Source organism: Hemitrygon akajei, chromosome 3, assembly GCF_048418815.1.
Source record: "Hemitrygon akajei chromosome 3, sHemAka1.3, whole genome shotgun sequence".
NCBI classification, from domain to species: Eukaryota; Metazoa; Chordata; class Chondrichthyes; order Myliobatiformes; family Dasyatidae; genus Hemitrygon; species Hemitrygon akajei.
This window is the reverse complement of record NC_133126.1, coordinates 210,163,509-210,187,619: the sequence shown is the minus strand read 5'-3', so window position 1 is coordinate 210,187,619 and position 24,111 is coordinate 210,163,509. Positions and strand designations below refer to the sequence as shown.

The 24,111-nt window shown below is 43.8% G+C and overlaps 1 protein-coding gene across 2 annotated transcripts; it reads left to right on the top strand.

Moving 5' to 3' along the window:
* The first annotated feature begins 1,662 nt into the window (after nt 1-1,662).
* LOC140725813 (eukaryotic translation initiation factor 5A-1-like) lies at nt 1,663-23,413 on the top strand. Of its 2 annotated transcripts, none has more exons than XM_073041790.1 (5): nt 1,663-1,813; nt 7,367-7,555; nt 11,613-11,717; nt 20,416-20,547; nt 23,105-23,413. In XM_073041790.1, exons 2-5 carry the CDS (start codon nt 7,391-7,393, stop codon nt 23,168-23,170), a joined length of 468 nt encoding a protein of 155 aa, XP_072897891.1. In that variant the 5' UTR covers nt 1,663-1,813; nt 7,367-7,390; the 3' UTR covers nt 23,171-23,413. The 2 variants fall into 2 exon arrangements, with proteins under 2 accessions (XP_072897891.1, XP_072897892.1); XM_073041791.1 differs by lacking the exon at nt 1,663-1,813 and adding an exon at nt 1,933-1,955.
* Nucleotides 23,414-24,111: the final 698 nt, after the last annotated feature.

Genomic DNA, 24,111 nt, shown 5'->3' with positions numbered 1-24,111 from the left:
GTGACCCTGTGATGTCTGTCTTGGAGGCCAACATCAGAATGTTTTTCAAGAAGGCAAACCCTCGCAAGGCCTCAGGCCCTGATAGGGCTCTGTAAACCTCATCAACCAACCGGCGGGAGCATTCAAGGACATCTTCAATCTCCCACCAGCTTGAAAAGAGTAACAATTATACCGGTTGCCAAGAAGGGCAGGGTGAGCTGTATCAATGACTATCACCCTGTGCCACTCATAGCTACAGTGATGCAGTGCCTTGAGAGCTGGTCACGTCCAGGATCAACTCCTGCTTAAGCAAAGACCCGAATCTGCTGCAATTTACCTATTGCCACAATAGGTCTCCAGTGGATGCAATCTCTCTGGCTCTGGATCATCTGGACAGTATCAATATTTATGTTGGCTGCTGTTTATTGACTACAGCTCAGCGTTCAATACAATCATACACTTACTTCTAATCAACAAGCTCCGAAACCTGGGCCTCTGTACTTCTCTCTGCAGCTGGATCCTTGACTTCCTCATGAGGTGACCACAGTCAGTGCAGCTTGGACACGTCTATTCCTTACTGACAATCAGCACGGGCTTATCTCAGGGATGTGAGCTTAGCCCACTGTTCTACCCGGACTAAAACCATGACTGTGTGGCCAGGCACAGTTCAAATGCCAACTATAAATTTGCAGATAACACAACTATTGTTGGCAGAATTTCGGATGGAGATGAGGATACAAACAGGATCAAGGAAGCTCATGTGGCTGAGTGGTGCCATGGCAACAAGCTCGCACTCAACGTCAGTAAGGCCAAAGAATTGCTTGTGAACTTCAGGAAGGGAAAGTCGAGGGACCACATGCCAGTCCTCATCCAGGGATCAGCAGTGGAAACAGTGAGCAGCTCCAAGTTCCTCTGTGTGAACATCCCTGGAGTTCTATCCTGGGCCCAGCATGTTGATGCATTTACAAAGAAAGCACAACCGTGGCTATATTTCATTTGGAGTTTGAGGAGACTTAGCATAGCACCAGAGACTCTCGCAAATTTCTGCAGATGTACCATGGAGAGCATCCCAACTGGCTGCATCACTTTCCGGTACGGAGGGGCAGTATTGGTAAAGCTGCAGAAAGTTGTAAACTCAGCCAGCTCCATCATCGAGGACATCTTCAAGAGGCGATGCCTCAAGAAGGCAGCATTCACCATTAAGGACCCCATCACTCAGAACTGTCCTCGTCACATTACTACCATCAGGGAGGAGGCAGAGTCTGAAAACACACACTCAACTTTGTGAGAACAGCTTCTTCCCCGCCATTGTCAGTTTTCTGAATGGACAATGAACACCGCCTCAGTTTTTTTTCCCTTTCTTTTTTAATGAACTTAATTTAGCTTCCGGTTATTGAATATAATTTATATATATAATTACTTATGGTAGCATTTTGATTATCGTATTGTATGCACAGCTTCAGCAAAGCGAGATATTTCACAACATGTCAGTGATATTAAACCAGATTCTGGTCTATGATTGTGTTAAGTTATAACTCCGGACTGAGACACGCCAACTCAACCCTTTCATACAGCGCATCACGTGCTAGAGCGGGCAACTATCTTACGCGGTACGCATCCTCCGACGCCCTGCGGCTGCGCGGCCCTCACGACGTGCTGACGTCACGCTGCGTCCATGTGTGCGCGTGGTAAGGGGACGGGTTGGACTGTGGGGTAGCAGCCGACGATTGCTGATTGGTGCAGATTCCTCCCCACTCGCACAAGGGCTGCTGGTTGGCGCAGTCGTGGGGTCCGCGCATGCGCAGCGGCTGCCTTCTCTGCCGACCGTTAGCTGGTGAGGCGGCGGCGTTGCGGCGATCCGGGCCGGGGTGGAGGGAGGAAACGGGGCACGGGCGGGCGGCCTTTCGCGCACTTCGTCGTTTGCGGCCGAGCGAGTGGCCCAATCGTTCGATTGATAGAGGGAGGGAGAGAAGCGGGTGGGTGCGGCCTCCCAGGCCTCGGCGGATAGCGGCCCTGCCCGGGGCAGGCGTGTGGTCCGGGCCTGCGGGCCTCATCTTGCGTTTCCCAGTGTTGCGGGTAGTCGGTGGAGATGCCTGGGGGTTTGAGTTTGTTGGAGCGGGGTCAATCCGGGTTGGGGAAGAGTCTTTTAGGGAGGATTTTGCGTTTGGGCTGTCGGTGAGAGGGAATTGAGTGGGAGGTTCTTGTTGGGGTGGAGGTTAATCCGGCGGGCATGGGATCAATCCGGGGTGGGGAAAGGCTGTTCGGGAAGTTTTTGCGTTTCGATCTGTCGGCGGGGTGGGGGTGGAATTGAGAGGGACGTTCTTGGTGTGGAGGTTAATCCAGCGGTATGGGATCGATCCGCGTGGGGAAAATCTGTTCGGGAGGTTGTTGCGGGTGGGGGTTAATTCGACGGTCGATCTGTTTGGGGATGCATAGGGGTCATTCTGAGTGAATGGGGAAAATGTTCGGGGGCTTTATTCGTTGAGGCTGTCGAGAAGGGGAAGATTGGGGATGGGGTTCAATACGGTGGGTATTGGATTGATCGGGGGGGGGGTGTCGGTGAGGGGCTTCTGTCCGGAGGAGTGGCGAGGAGGACCTATCTGGGTTAGGTGTGGGGTTGACGGGAGAGGTGCGGGTGGGCGGATATGGACCCGGTGTTACAGTTTATGACTTTTATTTGGGTTTGGTTGGGGGTTACAGATTGTTCGCCATGGGATGGATGGTTGATCCAGAGGATTTGGGATTGGCTGCGTGGGAGGGAGATCCAAGGGGACAGGTTGTTGGAGAATGGGTTAATTCTGGCGGTGGGGTAGAAAGCTGTGGTTGTCTTTCCTGCGGAAGTGGGCGAGAGTTAAATGGAGGAGTGAAGGTGTTAGGAAAGAATTATTCAGGAAAGATTGAAATGGGGCAGTGTGTAAAGTAAAATATGGTAGAAGTGTGTGTGAGAGGGCTGAGTATAACTGAAAGGGAGGAGATGCTGTGCCAATGAATTATATTGGCTAAATCCAGGCAGTTTGCCTGTCCTGTGCCTTTTTCCTCCCATTTCATGTGCTAAGGCCTACATATTTTATGCTTAATTGGTAGCGTTAATAAATGCTGGTAAAATGATCTTTGATTTTGAAGGTGGGAAATGTAAATTTAAAAGTTCTCGTGTGCTCTTAGAACTGTTAGAAGCCCCTTTTGCTTTTAAACGAGCTTTACTTTTCCAATCGTGGTTTCCAAGGGCAAGAGGGTGCAAATAAAGACAATCAGATTTTTTTTTACATTCTGATCAGGCCTGGGAGGGTAGTTCATTGTTTTCATTGGCCCAGAAAAATGAATGCTTTAGGGCTGTTTGGGTTTGAACAAGGGTAATCTATCTAAATGAGCCAGCAGTTGGGTTCTCTAATTGAAAAAAGATAGTCTGAATGTATTTGTTGTAACTTTTAGAAAACATTAGATTTTTACTTCACATGCTGGTGGAATAGATCCCAAATAATTGGGAGTCCAACTAAATCACGGGTATTTCTGACATCTATTGTGAAATTTAGTCACCTACCTACAGTAAAGACAAAGATTGAAATTTTATAAGGGTGTTGCTGGGACTTGAGTTGTAAGGAAAGGTTGAATAGGTTAGGACTTTTCCCCCCTGGAGTGTAGGAAAATGGGTATATAAAAGTTCTCCAATGAGGTTGAGTGAAAGTCATTTAAGGGTGGGAGGTGAAATGTTTAAAGGGAACATGAAGGGGCACTTCACTCAGTGTAGACAAGCTGCCAACTCAAATGGTGGATGCAGTTTTGATTTCAGCATTTAAGGGAATTTAGTTAGATATGTGGATGGGAGAGCTCGGGTCTGGGTGCAGATTGGTGGGATCATGCACAGACTAGATGGGCCAAAGGGCCTAGTTCAATGACTGAATTTGTTGCTTTGTACAGGAGACAAGTACACAAGTTAAAAATTATTAGCGACAAAAAATAATGGGGAAAAAAGAATAGTGAGGTAGTGTTCATAGGTTTCTGTAAAATTCACAATTCTGGTGGCAGAAGGGACAAGGCTGTTCATAAAATGTTGCATATGGGTCTTCAGGTTCCTGTACCATCTCCATAATGGTGATAGTGGGGAAGAGGAGTGTCCTGGATGGTATGGAACCTTAGTGATGGATGCCCCTTCTTGAGGTCTTCTAACTGGCTGAGTCTACACCCTTTGCAGCCTCTCACAATCATGTGCATTGGAACCTCTATCAGAAAGTCATTGGCAACCTATACCAGTTAGAATGTCCTTTACTGTGCATCTATAGAAATCTGGTAATATAGCAAATCTCCTCAAACTCCTGGAGTCGCTGTCACGTCTTTGACGCTTTGTAATGATGACTGAATGCATCATTGTGCAGTGCAGGCTGGTAAGGGCCTAGTTAACCTTAGATCCTTGGATGGAAGGCAAATTGGACAGCGTTTGGAGCACAGTACGGGCCCTTTGGTCCACAATGTGCCAACCCTTTTTCTGCCACTGCCACCACCCTAGCAGGACTCCCATGGACTTGCCTGTAAAAGTCCTACTTCTCACAATCTTTCTCCAATCACCTGAAAATGTTGTATTAGCTATTGCCATCCTGGGAATAGGTCTCTGGCTGCCCACTCTAAGCTTCCTATCATCTTGTACATCTCTATCAAGTCACCTCATCCTCTTGTTACTCCAAAGGGAAAAGTCCTGGCTTGCTCAACCTATGCTTATAAGACATGCTCTCTAATCCAGGCAGTATTCTGGTAAATCTCCTTTGCAGCCTCCCTCTCTAGAGCTTCCACATCCCTCCTGCATTGTGGGCTGCTTTGATTATGTTCCTGCTACACTGCCCTGTTAACTCGGTGTTCATTGTGTTGATGTTTGTCTTTCATATCCTCTGGTTATGGCTAACTGCCCAGCTCCTCCCAAATGGTGGCCCTGTTGGGTGTAACCCCCCCCCCCCCCCCCCCGAGGGTATTTCCCTGTTTTAATGCATTCATGAGGTAGTAGATATTCTGTTTCCAGACACAGGTAGGTAATTACATCTTGCATTGTTCCTGACCCATTCTGTTGCTTGGATTGTGGGACTCCTGCTCTGATGTTGTGCAGAATGTACAGTTCTCATCTGTACCTTGGATCCCAGTTTCCAAAATTAGTTCATTTGTTACTGTCGCCATATCTTGAACAGTTGTTGGCAATGGAATCTTGGGATTAGGTTCATGGGTGGGTGCGTTGGGGAGGGGTGGTGGTGGAGGGAGTGGTTATTCTAGGGTTTGGTTGTCTTTCCTGGAGATTGAGGGTCTTGTTCGTGGGAATGATCCCTGGGTGAGTATCTTAAACTTAAGATTTGGGAGCCAAATCCTATCATGGCTAATTTATTATGCTTCTTTTCCTCATTCTCCTTCCTTCCCCGTAACTGCTGACACCCTGCCTAATCAAGAACCTATCAATCTCTGCTTTAAACAAACCAATGACTTGAGAGGTGTATAAGATGATGAGAGGCATTGATTGTATGGATAGTCAGAGGCTTTTTCCCAGAGCCGAAATGGCTAGCACGAGAGGGCACAGTTTTAAGGTGCTTGGAAATAGGTACAGAGGAGATGTCAGGGGTAAATTTTTTTTTACACAGAGTGGTGAGTGCATGGAATGGGCTGCCGGTGTCGGTGGTGGAGGCGGATACAATGTGGTCTTTTAATTGGCTCCTGGACAGGTACATGGAGCTGAGAAAAATAGAGGGCTATGGGTAACCCTAGGTAATTTTTAAGGTAAAGACATGTTTGGCACAGCTTTGTGGGCCAAAGGGCCTGTATTGTGCTGTAGGTTTTCTCTGTTTCTATGACTTGGCATCTACAGCTTTCTGTAGTGATGAATTGCACATAGTCACCACACTCAAGCTAAAGAAATACATCCATCTCTTATGTTTGATCTCAGATGAGTTTTAGTCTGCAATCCCTGACTTTTTCCTCCCTATCTTCTGTTACATGACGCTACCCTGCCTTCATCCTTGTTTTTAATACCTTGACTCTTGATGAATCCACTGGCTTAGCTTGTCTCATTCCAAAGTCTAAACTCGAACATCCAAATTTGTTGCTATATTGAGGACATCTTCATAAGGTGCAATCCATCATTATAAAGACCCCATTATGCAGGACATGCCCTCTCCTCATTGCCATCAAGGAGAAGGAACATGAGCCTGAACAGAGAGACTCAAATGTTTTAGGAACAAGCTGCTTCCCCTCTGCCATCAAATTTCTTAGTGGACAATGAACCCATGTACATGGCTTCACTATGTATTGCGATATACGGCTGCAGCAAAGTAGCAAATTTCATGATGTATAAACTTGATTCTGACCCTACCAGCATCAGTTCTAGAAAAACAAACTGGCCTTTTGTTCCATGGTATCCCATTTACTAACACCAGGCCTTAGTGATTCAAATTGTCTAGGTGCGAAAATGCAAGATGTATTAAAATGGCTTTCTGTGTTGCAAGTACTCCCTACTTAAAAAAAACTCCACCTCCCTATCACTGAGCATAACTACACAGAGTGCTGTTGGAGGAAAGCAGCGCAGTGAGGAGCCTCGGGTCCCACATTGCCAGGTTCAGGAGCAGTTATTCCACATCCTGTGAACTAGCTTTCAATGACTCTACAACTCGTGCTCTCAATGTTTATTATTTATTCTTCTTTTTGTATTTCCACAACTGTACTTGCACATTGTTTGTCTCTGTGCGTGCAGTTTTTCATTTGTTCTATTGTGTTTTAGACTGTTATTGTCTAAAACAAAATGAATCTCAGGGTTGTTTATGGTGTCTTATGTACTTCGATTTACTTCTAACTTTATATTCTATGGTTGTCAGATATCGCAGAAACAGTTTTATACTGTTTACCCTGTCCTTTCATTTGATTTCCTACAATAGTTCTTAAGTTGTGAACTTCCCTCTCACTGGCCCAGGGATCTGTTCCCATTCTCTGTAAAAGGTACTCTTCGAATCTAACTTAACTACACTAATAGCTCCTGATTAGAATCAAGTTTAATATCACTGGAGTGAATCATGAAATTTGTTTTACTGCAGCAATACCTTAAGCTAAATTACAAGAAGTATATGTATAAATAAAGGTAGAGCAAAAAAAGACTGAGATAATGTTCATGCATTGTTTTATTGTCCAATGGGTCAGTGTCACCATTTTTGGTATATTGGTACTGGCATAGAACCTTGGGACATTTTATAATAAAAATAATGAAAGATGTCCCTTTGATTTTTTTATTTTCACTGAAGCGATTTTACTCATCAAGTATGAACTCTGAAATGCCCCCAGCTGTTTTGATGAGGTTTTGCAGTTTAGTTTGGAGTTGTTAGGTCTGGGGTTTTTGCCGATATTTGTCTAATGTGTGAATCCCTCTCCTTAGTGTCTCCACTAAAACACAGGAACTATGGATGACAACCTGGATTTCACAACTGGAGATGCTGGGGCATCTACCACCTATCCTATGCAGTGCTCTTCTTTGCGCAAGAATGGGTATGTGCTTCTGAAAGGGCGCCCTTGCAAGATTGTTGAAATGTCAACATCGAAGACTGGCAAGCATGGGCATGCTAAGGTTTGTGGTCATCTTTTTTATCCTCTCCTTTTGCCTCAGAAACTCAACAGTAACTTTGGACTAGAATGAATTTGTTTTATGAGGAGTAAAATGTACTAACTGTGGTCCATCATTTTGCCAGTAAATCTTCCTTTTTATATGGATTTTAAGTGAAGTTTCAGCTGAGTTTTTAAGTGCATCTGACTGGGGTCAGCTGAAGTATTCACAAGTATTGTAGCGGTTAGTGCAATGCTATTACAGCTCGGGCCATCGGAGTTCGGATTTCAATTCTAGCATTCTCTGTATGCAAAGCTTGTGTGTTTCTTGTATGCATGAGTTTCCTTCAGGTGCTCTGGTTTCCTCCAATACCAGTTGGGTTAATTGTAACTTGTCCCATGATTGGCCAGCTCGTTGGTTGTATTTAAGGTAGAGCTTCATAGGTTCTTGACTGGACACAGCAAAGGTTATGGGGAGAAGGCTGGGAGTTGGGCTGAGGAGGTGGGCAAAGGATCAGCCATGTTTGAATGACGGTGGCCTAATTCACTTCTTACATCTTGGTGACCTTATGATTAGGCTAGGGTTAATAGGTGGGTTACTGGGTGGTGCTGCATGTAGGGTCCAAAGAGCCTGTTCTGTGAGTTTAAATCAATCAATTTCATGTCAATAAGGTGTGATTTTTGCATTTTGGCGATCAGCGTGGGTTTAATGGGTAAGCTTGTTACAATAGGATTTCCTATTTGAATTATAGGTATTTAAATGATCAAATTTCATTTTGAAATTAATGTTCTTTGAATGAGTTGGTTGTTATGCAAACAATGCATTTCACTGTTTCAATTTGCATATGATTGAAAATCTGACCTGGACTTCAGTTTAGCTTAATGGCCTGAAGTGCTGGATCTGAAAGACAGGATAATTCAGTGAGTAAACTGGTTTCTAATTTGGTTTCCTTGGGCTTTTTACGCTGTAGTTTTTGCAGGTAACTTGGTGTTGGGAAAGGCTTTAACCACAGCAGCATTTATGTTGAGAACTTGAAAAAAGGCAGTGGCTTAGAACCCAACAATCCCATTTTTAATTATTTAAATTTTTTTACTGTACCTTATTAAACCAGATTAGAACTGCTGTGCTAGCGAGAGGAGATACTGAATGTTCAGATTTAGGATGGAGTTATTTGTTGGTCTGAGTTACTGCCAGATGAGGCCATGCGGAAGGATTTTGACTTGGAGGAACACTTGGTCAGATTGGATAGTTTGAGATTGAGGGGAGATTGGCCTGAGCCACATATTATAAAATGGTGGAAAAGTGGACAGAAAGATCCCATTTCAGTTAGAGGAGCCACATTTTAAAGTAACCGGTAGGAGTACAGGGGGATTGAGAAATTGTTTTTTTCCCACTCCCTTAGTGGCACACATCTGGAATTGAAAGTTGATAGTAAATTTATTACATGCCACAATATACAACCCTTACTCATTTTCTTGTGGGCATTCTTGGTAAAGAGAAAGAAAACAAGATTCAGTGGGGGGAAATACAAGACAGGTGGAGAAGCAACCAATGCAATTATAATTAAACAATAAGTATCAAGAACGTGAATTGTAGAGTCCTTAAAAGTGAGTCCATAAGTTGGTGAGTGAAGCTATCCCCTCTGGTTCAAGAGCCTGATGGCTGAGGAGTGTTAATGCTGTTGATAAAATTGTTGATAAGAATATTGTATAAAAGGATGGTTAAAATTATAGCCAGCTGCATGAACGTTTGGTGCAGGAGGTGCAGAGTGAGACACATGTCCCTGTTGCTGCATTGTGTGCTGGAGCATAATAACTACAAAGATGGCTGCTAACACGTCACACATCCTTCAGCTCTGACTCAATGCAGGAACTGCTTTATAATTTAAATAGCCTTTTCCATTACTTTAACATTTCCTAACATCCAGAGTGTGGCTTAATTTGTCAATGTATATAGCATTAAGAACTTGTTGGGTATTGAAATAGCATGCAGTACTGCACATCTGAGATATTAATATGCAGATCCAGCCCACAGAATGGCACAGTAGAGTAAGCATTTATTGTAATGCTTTACAGAGTCAGGGCTTCTTTACCACCCTGTAAGGAGTTTGTACGTTCTCCCTGTGACTGCGTGGGTTTCCTCCCACAGTCCGAAGACATGGTTAGGGTTAGTAAGTTATGGGTGTGCTATGTTGGCACCGGCAGCACGCAGACACTTGCAGGCTGCCCCCAGCATGCCCTTGGACCGTGTTGGTCACTGATGAACATGACACATTTCACTATCTTGTGATGTACATGTGACAATGAAGTTTTGATCTTTAAACCTGTTGGTCATGTTCATTGTTATATTGCATACATGGTGAGGTGTTGTATCATCCGATCGTTCCCCATGACCCATGTCTGGAGCTGTCTTTCCCCAGCTGCACATCCCATCCAAAGAGACTCTGGATGTGCCTATTGCACAAGATTACTAGCAAGTTATTATACAACAGACACTTCATCAAGGAGAGAGATATGATAACTGGGTGGTTGAAGTTGTGACAAGTAGAAAGCAATATGGAGAGAAAGCGCCATTTTTTTTACTTTAGAAGGGAAAGTATTCAAGCAGTGTGTTTTGAACATTTGCATCGGTTTTCAGGTTTAATTGTTATTCCACTGTACACATCCTCTGAGGCCAAGGTGAAAATCAGAGTACCAATTATTACACAGCCCATATATAGCAGAAGCCAATCTAACCCAAGTCCCTGAGTGTCATTGTTGCATGACGTTTAGAAAGTATGCACATAACTGACAAGCAGGTACAGAATGAAGTTTGGGAAGTAAATTTTATTGCAAGAAGTTTGAGTATAGGAATGAACAGGTCTTAAAGAGATTGTATGGGTTATAGGGGCCACGCCTACAGTGTTGTGTACGAGTTTGACTAAAAGGGATCTTCATGGATTAATTTCTGGAACATAGAACAGTAGAGCACAGGAACAGGCCCTTTGGCCCACAATGTTGTGCCAAACCAATTAAATCAGTAATCAAGTGGCTGGCTAAACTAAGCCCTTCTGCCTACTCAGTCCATATTCATCCAATTTCCACACATTCATGTGCCTATCCACACACTTAGGCAGGCAAGCTAAGTTGAAGGTGACACCACACATTAGAACAGTGGTGTGCAGAAGAGCGCAACAGATTGAACCCTGCAGTGAATTTGCTACAGCATCAGACCATGAACGTGCACTTCGTGGCCACTTTAGATACAGGAGGTTACTGTCGTTTGATGATTTCTTCGATATAGAGGTGGAACAATTGTAAGCGATACTGGAAGAGGAACACCATTTTCAACCATTTTGCTACTTTTCTGTGTCTTATTTAACCAGTATTTGTCTCTGTGGTCTGTAAAATAGAAACAGCTGGTGGTATTGAGAGGAAATGCTGAACATTCAGATTTAGGATGGAGTTATTTATTGGTCTTAATATAGTTACTGCTACATGATACAATGCAGGAGGATTTTGACTTGCAAGAACACTTGTTCAGTTTGGATGGTTTGAAGTTGACCTGAGGCACTATGCCACGTAGCAGCATAATACAGCTCGGATCTTCGGTGTACAATCCCTGCATCCTCTGTAAGCATGTTCATTGTAAATTATCCAGTGGTTAGGCTAGGGTTAAATTGGTGGGTTGCTGGACAGTGCGGTTTGAAGGGCTGTTTTACACTGCATCTTAAATAAAAATGGCCTATTCCTGTATTCGTTTCTGTGCAAGAAGGTGAAATTTGGGTAAAATCCAGGTGTATAAACAGGTTTGCTATAGTGTTTGTTGAAGACTACCTCTGACATTTGTATTTCAGCAGGATTTAAAACCTTGCCATATAATTTTGTGAAACATATTAAATGCAAAAGTACAGTTGTAGATTTTGTCCTTCAAATTTGGTGTACATCCACAGAGAACTCCATGTAATCAAATGCCAGGGAATTATTTTGTTTACTTGTGGAATAGGGTTAGTAAGAACGTGTTCTAGATTTCAAATCTTATAGCATTTTGGCCGTAATGCCTGTAACAAGTGACAGTAATGATGGGTATACATATTTTCCAGGTTCATATGGTTGGCCTTGATATATTCACTTCAAAGAAGTATGAAGATATCTGCCCTTCTACCCATAATATGGATGTCCCTAATGTCAAGAGAAATGATTATCAGGTGAGCAGCTATGATCGATTAAAAGTCCTTTGTTTATCGGATAGCATTTGTTTGCCTGCTGTTCTGTAGTTTGCCAGGTTACTTCACAGGACAATGCAGCAGTTTCGTAGGACATGGAACAGTATGTGCCTATCCTTTTAACATACTGCAGTATCAGTCCAGCCCTTCCTACATGGATCTCCATTTTTCTTCTACATGCTGGCCTTGGATACAGCCCAGCGGATGTTCATGAGAATTATAGGGGAGAAGGCAGGACATAATGTTGACAGGGAAAACAAATATTCTTTAGTAGAATAGTGCTGCAGATTCGAAGGGCCAAAAGGCCAAATTCTGCTCCTATGTCCTATTGCCTTAAAAGAAATTCCCAGCTGAATCACTGTATCCTGACTTATGAGTTTTAGTCAATGGGGGACTAGGACTTGATAAAGCCCCTTGTCCTTCACTTCAGATAAAAGCTGTAACACACTCAACCTATCCTTGTGTTTGGCAGCCGCCATATCCAATTAGAATAAGACATAGGGGCAGAATTAGGCCATTTGGCCCGTTGAGTTTGCTCCACAACTCCATGACTAATTTTAATATCCTGCTCCAACCCATTCTCCTGCCTTCTCCCTATAATCTTTGATGCCCTGACCAATCGAGAAACTATAAATCCTGCTTTAAATGTACCCATTGACTTGGCCTGCATTGCAGTCTGACAATGAATTCCACAGATTAGCCTTCCTCTGATTAAAGAATTTCCTCCTCATCTGTTCTAAAGGAACGTTCAGCTATTCTGAGGGTGTGTCCTGGTCCTAGAGTCCCCCGCAATTTGAAGTACAACACAAAAATGTTGGGCGAATCCAAAGTCAGTTTCTCCTGCTTTCTATGTATATTGCTCAAGATACCTACCTGCAGAATCAAACACAAGAAATCCAGAGCGACACACAAAATGGTGGAGGAACTCAGCATCTATGGAAATGAATAAACGCACAGCATTTCTGGCTGAGACCCTGTATCAGAACTGGAAAAGGGAGGGGTGAGATTTTGTTTATACTTTGGAGTGAATTTCTCTTTCCACCATTTGCTGCTTGGCTTTAAGCGGGAGAGCCGAGTCAGCTGCTCTGTAAGCACCATTGAGCAGCAAGTGCTGCTGTGTGGTGTGAACTCCAGTTGTCTTAATTGCCGTAGATGGAGGGTTGGGCAGATTTTCAGTTTAGGACAGTCTGAAATTGTGTCTCATTTGACATGCTCGTTTCATGGCAGTTAGCCATGTGGGTAATTAGCTGCTGCTCTTGCCTGGCCAGTTCTCTGGGGGTGAACCCAAATTGCAGATTTTCAGATGTGGTTTTATAAGAAAATTCCTTAACTGTGGAATTTAATACCTAAAGATAAGGCCTGCAGACTCTGTTGACACTTCTAAATGCCAGCTCGAAACTTATTTATAGAACACAAGATTCTGCAAATGCTGGAAGTCCAAAGCAACACACAAAATGCTGGAAGAACATGGTTAGGTCCGGCAGCTTCTATGGGAATGAATAAACAGTAAATGTTTCAGTCCAGTCTCAGCCCAAAACGCCGACTATTCATTCCCCTCCTTAGATGCTTCCGACCTGAGTTCTTCTAGCATTTTGTGTGTTGGTGTTTATTTAACCTTGGTTTTAACCAGCATATTATTTATTTTCATGTTTGCACTTTTATCTCATTGTAAAACACTTTGAACTGTATCGTCATCTGAAAAGTGCTTTAAGTTACGTTATTATGAAAGGAGCAGAACAAACTGGTTTTCATTGCAAAACCTATTTGACAAATAGATCGTAGGGATGGCTTGCTAGGCCCCGAGTGAAATCACTGTGCGCGCTCTCTCTTGGCAGTTTGTATTTCCCTTGTTGTGAAGTTCATAGTTAACAAAAAAAAGGTTGGGGGAAAATTCCTGACAAATGCAGTAAAGCAGAAGCTTCCTGTTCTGAGCTCCTGTAAAGACAGGCTAGACTTATTTTAGCTGTGCTCATTTGGTGTTTTGGAGATTGGTTAATGGACCAATGGTCTGCACGATCTGGCACTCATTTTAGTCTCAGTGAGCTCAAACGGCAATTTGGACGTCTTGGTTATACAGATTTACAGGCTCTTTAGCCCAATTATTCCACTGTGTCCACCCACAATAATATGCATTTCTGACACTGGTTTAAAAGGTAAAGAGTATAATGCTATTGGCCCTTCATATGTGCTGAGACCTAGCTGGTGGCAGGAAGTTCAGTAGTCTTTACGGCCTGATGGGAGGGATCCTTCACAATGTTAAGGGCACTGCAAACACAGCGCTCCTGATAAATAACTTGGGTGGGTTGAAGAGGGACCCTGATGATGCACTCTGCATCACACACACCCCATGCCACACCCTGCCCCGCCAGAATTTACAGACTCTGTAATGCTGTGAACAGTAGTAGTAGTGTTCTGATGGCCATTACTGATGCCCTCTATTCCTATTTCCCTGTGTTCCATCACACTCCTGATCATTCATGGTAAATGTCCTACGCTGGTGTGATTTTCCCAGGTGTATGATGTCATGCTTGGCTGTATCCAAATCCATTTCCTGTCTGATTAATGTACCACAAAATACTGGAGGAACTCTGGTCAGACAGCATCCAGGGGAATGAATAAACAGTTGATGTTTCAGGCAGAGACCCTTCAGGACTGGAAAGAATAAGGGGAAGATGCCAAAATAAAAAGGAAGAGGAAGGAAGATAGCTAGAATGTGAAGGTGAACCCAGCTGGGTGGGAAAGGTAAAGGACTGGAGAGGAGCTAATCTGATAGAACAAGAGTTGACCATAGGAGGTGAGGCACTGTGATAGGCAGTTGAGAAGAGATAAGAGGCCAGAGTTGGGTGGGGGGGATAATTTATTTACCTGAAGGAGAGATCAATATTCATATAAGCAGGTAGGCTACTCAGACAGAATACTGGGTGTAGCTCCTCCACCTTGAGGGTGGCCTCATCATGGCACAACCTGTCCGAACAGAACTGAGAATAGGAAGTAAAGTGTTTGGCCACTGGGAAGTTCCACTTTTGGCAGATGGAGAGGAAGTGGACACCCTGTGCTGTTTCTCAGCATGTCCTGGATCTTTTCATCTAGTTGCTGCCACGCCAAGACATCGGCTGGCTCAACTTCAGTATCTGTTCCTCCTTGAACCTTAGCCCCTCTGAATGCACTGACCCCTGCTCTGTCTCTGCCGATTGCAACCTCGTTATCAAATCTGCAGACAAAGGGCGTGCTGTTATAGTACAGCAGAGTTGCTGAGGCCAGCTGGCAACTCTTAACTGCTCCACCTACCTACTTCCCGAAAAGTATCCCACTCCACTCAATAACTTCATCAACTCTGGAGAACTCCATCCACTGCTACCAAACTTGGAGTTCTCTTACCCTGCACTGCTTGCTTCTACCACCTGCCCAAGATCCACAGACTAGACTTCTCTGGTCGGCCCATTGTTTCTGCCTCTTGTTTTCATAGCTTAACTTCATTCCTTTCCACGTGTGCTCTTGTCTAGGCCTTTCAGGTTTGGAAAGGTTGCAGTGAAATCTCCCTCATCTCTTCTAAATTAGTCGGTCCAGACCCCGAGCCATCAAACGTTCCTCGTTTAACAACTCTTTCATTCCTGGAATCATCCTTATGAACCTCCTCTGGACCTTCTCCCATGCCTGCACATCTTTTCTTAGATGAGGAACCGAAAACCTTTCACAATACTCTAGGCAAGGCTTCAGCAGTCCCTTAGAGCTTCAGCATCACATCTCTGCTCTTGTATTCTAGACCTCTTGAAATGAATGCTAGCATTGCATTTGCTGCCTTCACCACCGACTCAATCTGCAAGTTAATGTTCCGCACAAGGGCTCCTAGGTCCCTTTGCATCTCAGATTTTTGAACTTTCTCCTTGATTAGAAAATAGTCTGCACATTTGTACACAAGTGCATGACATGCATTTTCCAAGATTATTTCATTTGCCATTTTTTTGCCCATTCTGCTTATTTCTTCTGCAGCCTACCTGTTTCCTCAACAGTACCTGATCCTCCACCAATCTTAGTATTATCTGCAAACTTGGCAACAAAACCATCTATTCCATCATCTAAATAGTTGATATATAGCATAAAAAGAAGCGGTCCCAACTCTGATCTCTGTGGAACACCACTGGTCACTGGCAGCCAACCAGAAAAGGATTGTTCTAGTCCCACTACTACGTCCTGTAATCAGTCAGTGCTCTAACCATACCTGTATAATACTGCGGGCTCTTAACTTGATAAACAGCCTTGTGTGGCACATTATCAAAGGCTTTCTGGAAGTCCATATATACAGCATCCCCTTTATCTATCCTACTTGCAGTCTCCTGAAAGAATTCCAACAGGTTTGTCAGGCAAGATTTTTCCTTAAGGAAACCATGCTGATTTTGTCCTATTGTGTCCTGTGTCACCAAATACTCCATAACCTCATCCTTAACAATTGAGTCCAACATCTTCCTAAACACTGAGGTCAGGCTAACTGGTCTATAATTCCTTTCTGCAGCCTTCCTTCATTAAAGAGTGGAGTGATGTTTGCAATTTTCCAGTGTTCTGGCACCATGCCAGTGGCTTTTGAAAGATCATTTCTAATCCCTCCACAATCTCTACTGCTGCCTTTTTCAGAACCCTAGGGTGCAGTTCCTCTGGATGTTTTCCCTTTTTTGAGCATCTTCTCCCGTAACTGCCCACAAGAATGTTGGTCTCCCTTGGGTTTGGGTGCAACCCATCACTTTTGTACAGATTAGTGGTCACCAACCTTTTTAAGCCCAAGATCCCCTACCTCGGAAAGGCAAGATCGACCTCAGATCAATTAGTTACACGTGTGTGCGCCGGGGCAGAAAAGGCCGGAAGTAAAACCCCACAACGTGGAAGTAGAAATAATGTATAAACACCAGGGGTACCCACCCTTTTATTGCACCGCGGACTGGTTTAATATTGACAATATTCTTGCGGACCGGCTGACGGGGGGGGGAGGCGGGGGGGGATGTGTTAAACAGGACGGGAATACAGCGATACTTGAAACAGGTTCCTTATGTCCAGTCTATTTCACAGTTTAGTTTTCACAGCTCTCGGCACTTGGCTTCTGTCCCGCTTGCTCATGTTTTTTCCACTCACAAAACTGAACGGGTTTGTCTTGTAAGTGCAGGGTGCTTGGACTTAGGGTACCGAAGCAATTTTGAGGGCTTCATTGCCTCATTAGACAGCCTCTAGGGCCGGAGGTCCCCTTACCGGGGCCACGGTGATGGCAGTCCAGAGTGAGAGAGCGAGGAGTGCGACAGGGCGCCTCTCCCCCGGTGTAGGATCTATCAGCCAAAAAATGTTTGCTTCAGTAGATCGCAGCGAGGTAGCTGCTCTGCTACTTACAAACCCCTGAGCCCGAATTAGGTCGTCTGCTAAACAGGTTTTTGAGGCGGCCTGGCGCCCATCAGTCCACGCTCCAGGCCGCGTGAGGCCAACCAGTGATCCCTGGCACGAGGGTATCACTGCGTTTAGGCGACCGATGACCTCACGTGCGTTCAAGTTCAACAGTGGGCATGACGGAATGAGAAAAGGTGCAGCTGACTCGTATTGTTTCCTTGTGACCCGGTGGTTGGGGACCACTGAAGTACATTGTGTAGTGCGGGGGAGCTACATGCATGCACACTGGGTAGAAAGAACGGAACTAAAACCCCGCAACCCGGAAACAATCTCAACAGTATTTGTGTATTTTTCATTTTTCCCGGGATCTACTGGGAAAGTCTCAAAGATCGACCAGTCGATCGCGATCATCGGGTTGACGACCACTAGTACAGATCATACCTCCCCCAGATGAGAGCCCAATGATCCAAGAACCTGAAGCCCTGCTACCTGCACAGCTTCTCAACTGTAAATTAATCTGTCAATCACTGTGCATGGCATGCCAGCATCCAGAAATTACTACCCTGGATTTTCTGCTTATCAGTTTTCTGCCTAGCTCTCTCAATTCTCTTTTCAGGACCTCTTTGCTATTCCTTCATGTGTCATTGGTACAAATATGTACCAAGACATCTAGCTGCTCTCCCTCCCCTTTAAATGCTGTGAACGTGATGCGAGATGTCCCTGACCCTGGCACTTGGGTGGTAACATACTATTCCAGTGTCTGGTGTCCCATTCACAGCCACAGACTCACTCAGTGCCAGTAACCTGGTCTCCATAACAGTATCCAAAATCAGTGAGGCCCCCCTTCTAAATTCCAGCAAGTGCAGGCCCAGAGCCCACAGATACTCCTCATATGATTAGCCTTTCAGTTTCAGAATCATTTTTGTTAACTTCCTCTGTTCCTGCTCCAGTGCTCGCACGTCCTTTCTCAGATAAGGAGCCTGAAACTGCTCACAATACTCCAGCTGAGGCCTCAGCATACATACTTACTTTACTCTCCTGATTAACCTGTACGTCCCTTGATTCTTCATGTATGTAAAATGGTGCCTGCATTTTAATTATCCAATCAAACAACCTCCTTTGTGGGGTTTTTTAAAAAGGTTTTAGCTCGAAGTCCCCAAGTTCAGAGTATTCAGTGGTGGCTTCTACACTTCTGTCTGTGTTGGGACACGTGTGGTTGTTCAATGCCTATGATCCCAAGCAATTCTTTGACTTTGAAGCAGCACTGTGTGATTATCCTGCACAATAGGAGCTGCTGGTCATTGAGAGACTTGATACCTTTACCCCTACCCTTGCCAAATACTACTTGTTGCATTTCATGAGCCAGGCGCACAGGGATGTATCTGTGCACCAGCTCTTCTGTCATCAAATAATAATTGCGGTCAAGAATCCTCCTGTCAGCTTGCTTAAGTTGACTGTTATCCATCTGCAAACAGCGGCCCTTGTAGTGATCGTTTTTGGAGCACTTCACCACCTTTGGATTTCTGAGTGGACAATACACTGCCTCACTTTTTTAACTTTGTGTTATGCACTAATTTTAATTTTTAAAAATGTATTTCTCATTGTAATGTACTGTACTGCTGCTGCAAAGTGAAATATCACAACATATGCCAGTGTTATTAAACCTGATTTTGAATGTCTTCGTGCACTAACTTACTAGTTAAGTGCTCCTTCCCTGAACTCTACTTAGTTTCCATATTGAGATGCTCTTCTTTGAAGATGCCCTTAATAACCATCCTTTATACATGTCTGTATTTTGGTTCAATTACTTATTTCCAAAGGAAAATATCCAATGGTGCATTCTGTGCATGTACTCCCAAAATACTGCCAAATTTTTGCATAGTCCATCTATGAAGGTAAAGATTTAAAGTCTTCCCAAGATCATCTTTCATGACACAAGTGCAAAAGTGTTTCTACCTAGCATGTAGTTGATCTCTGTCAGCTCTCTGGTGTTAAGGATTGAATAATGGAGCAGGCAAGAGAGGGTGAATGGTTTACCTTTATACTTTAAATATTTTCAAACAATTTTGAAATGAACTTTTGAAATCAGAATGAGGTGTATTATTGCAAGAGTTTATTCTCCCGGTGACTGGTTTCCTCCAGGTGCTCCAATTTCCCCCCAGTGGTGTACAGGTCAGTAGGTTAATTGGTCAATGCTGGCTTGTTGAACTGGAAGGGCTAATTCTGCATCTCTAAATAAAATTATTTATCTCAATGAATCTTGTTCTTTTGTGACAGCAGTACAATTCAAAGAAATGTATTTTTATAAAATTAGTACTGCAAAAGGGGAGCAAAATAGTGACCTTTCAAAAGTCCGCTGTTTGGGGGGGGGGGGGGGGGTTGCTGTCTGTTGTGTGGGATGTCTTCAGGTTCCTGTGCCATCTCCCTGATAATAGTGATGAGAAGAGGGCATGTCCTGAGTAATGTAGGTCTTTAATGATGCCTTTTGCAGATGCTGGGGAGGCTAGTGCTTATGATGGAGCTGAGTTTGCAACCCTCTGCAGCTTTTTATGATCCTGTGCAGTGGCAGTCCAGTCAGAATTGGGTATTCTATCATATGTAGAATAGCCCTTGATTTGGACTTCTTTCTTTGACAGTTCACATTACCAGTGGTTGAGCTCTACTGTCAGATCCTTCATTCTTGCTGGCCTATGCATGTCCATACTCGCATCATTCTACAGATGCACAGTCGAGATTATCCTAATAAGTTGTATCATTGCAGGGTTTTGAAACTGCACTTTGGACAGGAAAGCTGTACAACGGGTAGTCAAAACTGGCTAACGTATCAGCAGCACCAGATGTATAATGTACAAGTATACAGAAAGGTGCTAGAAAAGGACTGGTAACATGAATGATCCCACCTACAGCTGTACTGCTTGTCCCACACCTATTCAGGAGGAGGTTGTGTAGCATCCACACCAGAACCACCAAACTCAAAACACTCGTTTTTACCAAGTAAAGCTGATCGACACTTCCCCCTGCTAAGCCACTCCACCATACCCCAACCACCACCACATCATTTCCTGACAGTCACCTTGTGTACAGACACTACATAGTGTCAGTTTATGAACGTATGATCAATCTATGAATAAGCTATCTTATGTATTTGTATTTATTGGTTCTTCAGCTTTTTTTTTGTGCTGCATTGGATCCAGCATAACAATCTTGAATGTTATCCCTGTGGGTCTCTACTGAAAATTACCATAAATTTGTCTACAACTTGTCTATACTAATTTGTTTCGATAAAAGATTGAAGTTAATTTTTTTCTGTCTGCAGTTGATTGGAATTACTGATGGCTATCTTTCACTGATGACGGATAGTGGTGAAATTCGTGAGGATCTTAAACTGGCAGAAGGCGATCTGGGCAAAGAAATCTTACAGAGATTTGAGGCTGGAGAAGATCTAATGGTAAAGTGATCTGAACATGTGTTAAAAGGATTTGTATGTGTACACAGGTTAATGCTGGTGACTAAACATGTTGGGTCATTCACAAAATAAGTGGTGTGCTCTTGAGCCTGAAAAGGACCTTTTATAACTATATAACAATTACAGCACGGAAACAGACCATCTCAGCCCTTCTAGTCCGTGCCGAATGCTTACTCTCACCTAGTCCCACTGACCTGCACACAGCCTATAACCCTCCATTCCTTTCCTGTCCATATACCTATCCAATTTTACTTTAAGTGACAATACCGAACCTGCATCTACCACTTCTACTGGAAGCTCTCACTCTCTGAGAGCTACCACTCTCTGAGTAAAGAAATTCCCCCTCGTGTTACCCCTAAACTTTTGCCCCCTAACTCTCAACTCATGTCCTCTTGTTTGAATCTCCCCTACTCTCAATGGAAAAAGCCTATCCACGTCAACTCTATCTATCCCCCTTGTAATTTTAAATACCTCTATCAAGTCCCCCCTCAACCTTCTACGCTCCAAAGAATTAAGACCTAACTTGTTCAATCTTTCCCTGTAACTTAGGTGCTGAAACCCAGGTAACATTCTAGTAAATCTTCTCTGTACTCTATTTTGTTGACATCTTTCCTATAATTCAGTGACCAGAACTGTACACAATACTCCAAATTCGGCCTTACCAGTGCCTTGTACAATTTTAACATTACATCCCAACTCCTATATTCAATGCTCTGATTTATAAAGGCCAGCATACCAAAAGCTTTTTTCACCACCCTATCCACATGAGATTCCACCTTCAGGGAACTATGCACCATTATTCCTAGATCACTCTGTTCCACTGCATTCTTCAATGCCCTACCATTTACCATGTACGTCCTATTTTGATCATTCCTACCAAAATGTAGCACCTCACACTTCTCAGCATTAAATTCCATCTGCCATCTTCCAGCCCACTCTTCTAACTGGCCTAAATCTCTCTGCAAGCTTTGAAAACCTACTTAATTATCCACAATGCCACCTATCTTAGTATCGTCTGCATACTTAACTAATCCAATTTACCACCCCATCATTTAGATTGTTATATAACAAACAACATTGGACCCAGTGCAGATCCCTGAGGCACACCACTAGTCGCTATAGGAACTTTTGTTCGATTCCATAACCAGCCACTGCTAATTGCTTTCTACGATGTTTTTCTATGAGTGGACATGGCTTGATTTGTGGACCAGTAGCAATGAATGCCGAGTGTGGAGGTGACAAGTGGTAATTGTGGGACAACATTCAGAAAGGTGTTGGTGCTTTTCCTGTAGGTCTAGAGTAGGTGGCGACAATGATCTGTTTTCAGTATCTGCAGGTAAAGTGACAATCTTAGTGATTCATGAGGCTCTTAAAGGACCATTTTAGAGGGATGCAAATACAATATCTTAGAGCGTCTAAATTTAGATTGCAGCTGAGGCTTCATTAAAAACTTGGAATATTGTGAGCAGTTTGGGGCCCCTTATCTAGGAAAGTATATGCTGGCTTTGGAGAGGGCCCAGGGGAGGTTTACAGAAATTATCGAGAAAGAAAGAGTTAACTTGTGAGGAGCGTTTGGCTCTGGGCCTGTACTCACTGAAGTTAAAAAGAATGAGTGGGGGATCTCATTGAAATCTACTGAATACTGAAAGGACTCCATACAATGGATATGCAGAGGATGTTCCCAATGGTGGGAGAGTCTAGGACCAGGCGACACACCAGGACCATAAGATAGAGGAGCAGAATTAGGCCGTTTGGCCCATCGAGTCTGCTTTGCCATTTTATTGGTTTTACCTCTCGGCCCCAATTTCCTGCCTTCTCTTGGTATTCCTTCATACCCTGACCAATGAAGAATCTATCAACCTCTGCCTTAAGTACACCCAAATGACATGGTCTCTACAGCCACCTTTGGTGTGGTAGTGAATTCCACAGGTTCACCACACTCTCTAAAGAAATTCATCCTCGTCTCCTTCATTCTGAGTTTGTTTTCCTCACTATAGGAAACATCTTCCCCATATTCAGTCAATCAAGGCCTTTCAACGTTCGATAGGTGTCAAGGAGGTCACTCCTTAATTGCCCAAAAGACTTATACTGCTTCTATCTGTCATGGTGTTCTGAAGTGCCATTAGCCATTCAGAACTGAATGGAGAAAGTTCAAAACAAGTTTGCTATTGCAGTATGTATTCACCTTGAGATTCATTTTCTGGTGGCTATTCACAGTAGAACCGTAAAACCAGAAAAAGACATAATAAAGTAAATGAACATTACTGAGAACTAGTTGTAGAATCCTTGAAAGTGAGTCCATAGCTTGTGTTCAGTGCTGAGTTGAGTGATGTTAACCACATTGGTTCAATAGCCTGATGGTGGCAGAGTAATAGCTTTCCTAAAGTGAGTGGTGTGTGTCCTGATCCTGTATCAGCACCGTGATGGGAGTAGTGAGAATAGGGCATGGGCTGGATGGAAGTAGTTTTGGGTGGTGAGTGAATTAAGCTGGTCCCTGTCTCATTCACCTTGCTGATGTACTTTTTTTCCTCCTTACTAGGTCACAGTTCAACAAGCCATGAGAGAGGAGGCTGCCGTTGCCATCAAGCCAATGGCCAAACAGTAAATGGGAAATCAGCAGCCAGTACTGACCACTCAGGCCAAACTCTTGGGATCTAAATTGGATTAATTATCGCCAAAGTAATGGCCTTCACAACACGACCTCATCTCCTTCAAATTATTTTCCCAATGATGCCGGACGGACGTGACCTTATTGCCCAGCCAGCTTCCCAGTGTTCACTGCGGGCCGATCGGCACTGTACTAAATCACGGCTCTTGGTGCTCCCAAATAAAAGCTTGATGTAACGTTTACTGGAGTTGGTCCTCTTTGTTAGTAGAGCTGACCTGTAGAATGAATTCAGACAGCCACTTGCCCTGTGATTCTCTGCCAATCTGCCTTGCTTTGAGGGTTTCTGTACCACAGGTTGAGCAGCTATCAGCAACCAAGATGTATTACCTCGGTTATAATCCCAGCGCTTCTCTTGAATTTTTTATTTAGGCTGCTCATCCTGTAAATTTCCATTATTACAATGCTGGCGCTTGTCCTGCCTCGGTGTTCCGATTGTTTTATATACAGGCGTTTTAAGAATGCTGATATGATTCTGGAGAGCAGGGGGTTGGGTGGGGATGTCATGCTGTGAAATCTCACTCGAGGCCTTTGTCACCCAGACTGCAATCACAAATATAATTAAAAAATAACTATTTGGTTGCTTATTTTATTGTATTTATCATGCGATGATATTAAAATGAGTGAAGCATTTTGCTGGAATTTGTCTCTGTGCCATGCATTTGATGTTGGATTTTATCCGCTTTTTACTTGATTTGTATATTTACAGATGTGGCACGGAATAGGCCCTTCCAGCCCTCTGAGCTGTGCTGCCCAGCCACCCACCCATTTAACCCTAGCTGATCAACTAACATACTAACTGTTACATCTTTGGACTGTGGGAGGAATGCAAAGCATCTGGAGGAAACTACGCATTTCTTAGAGGACACCGGAATTGACCT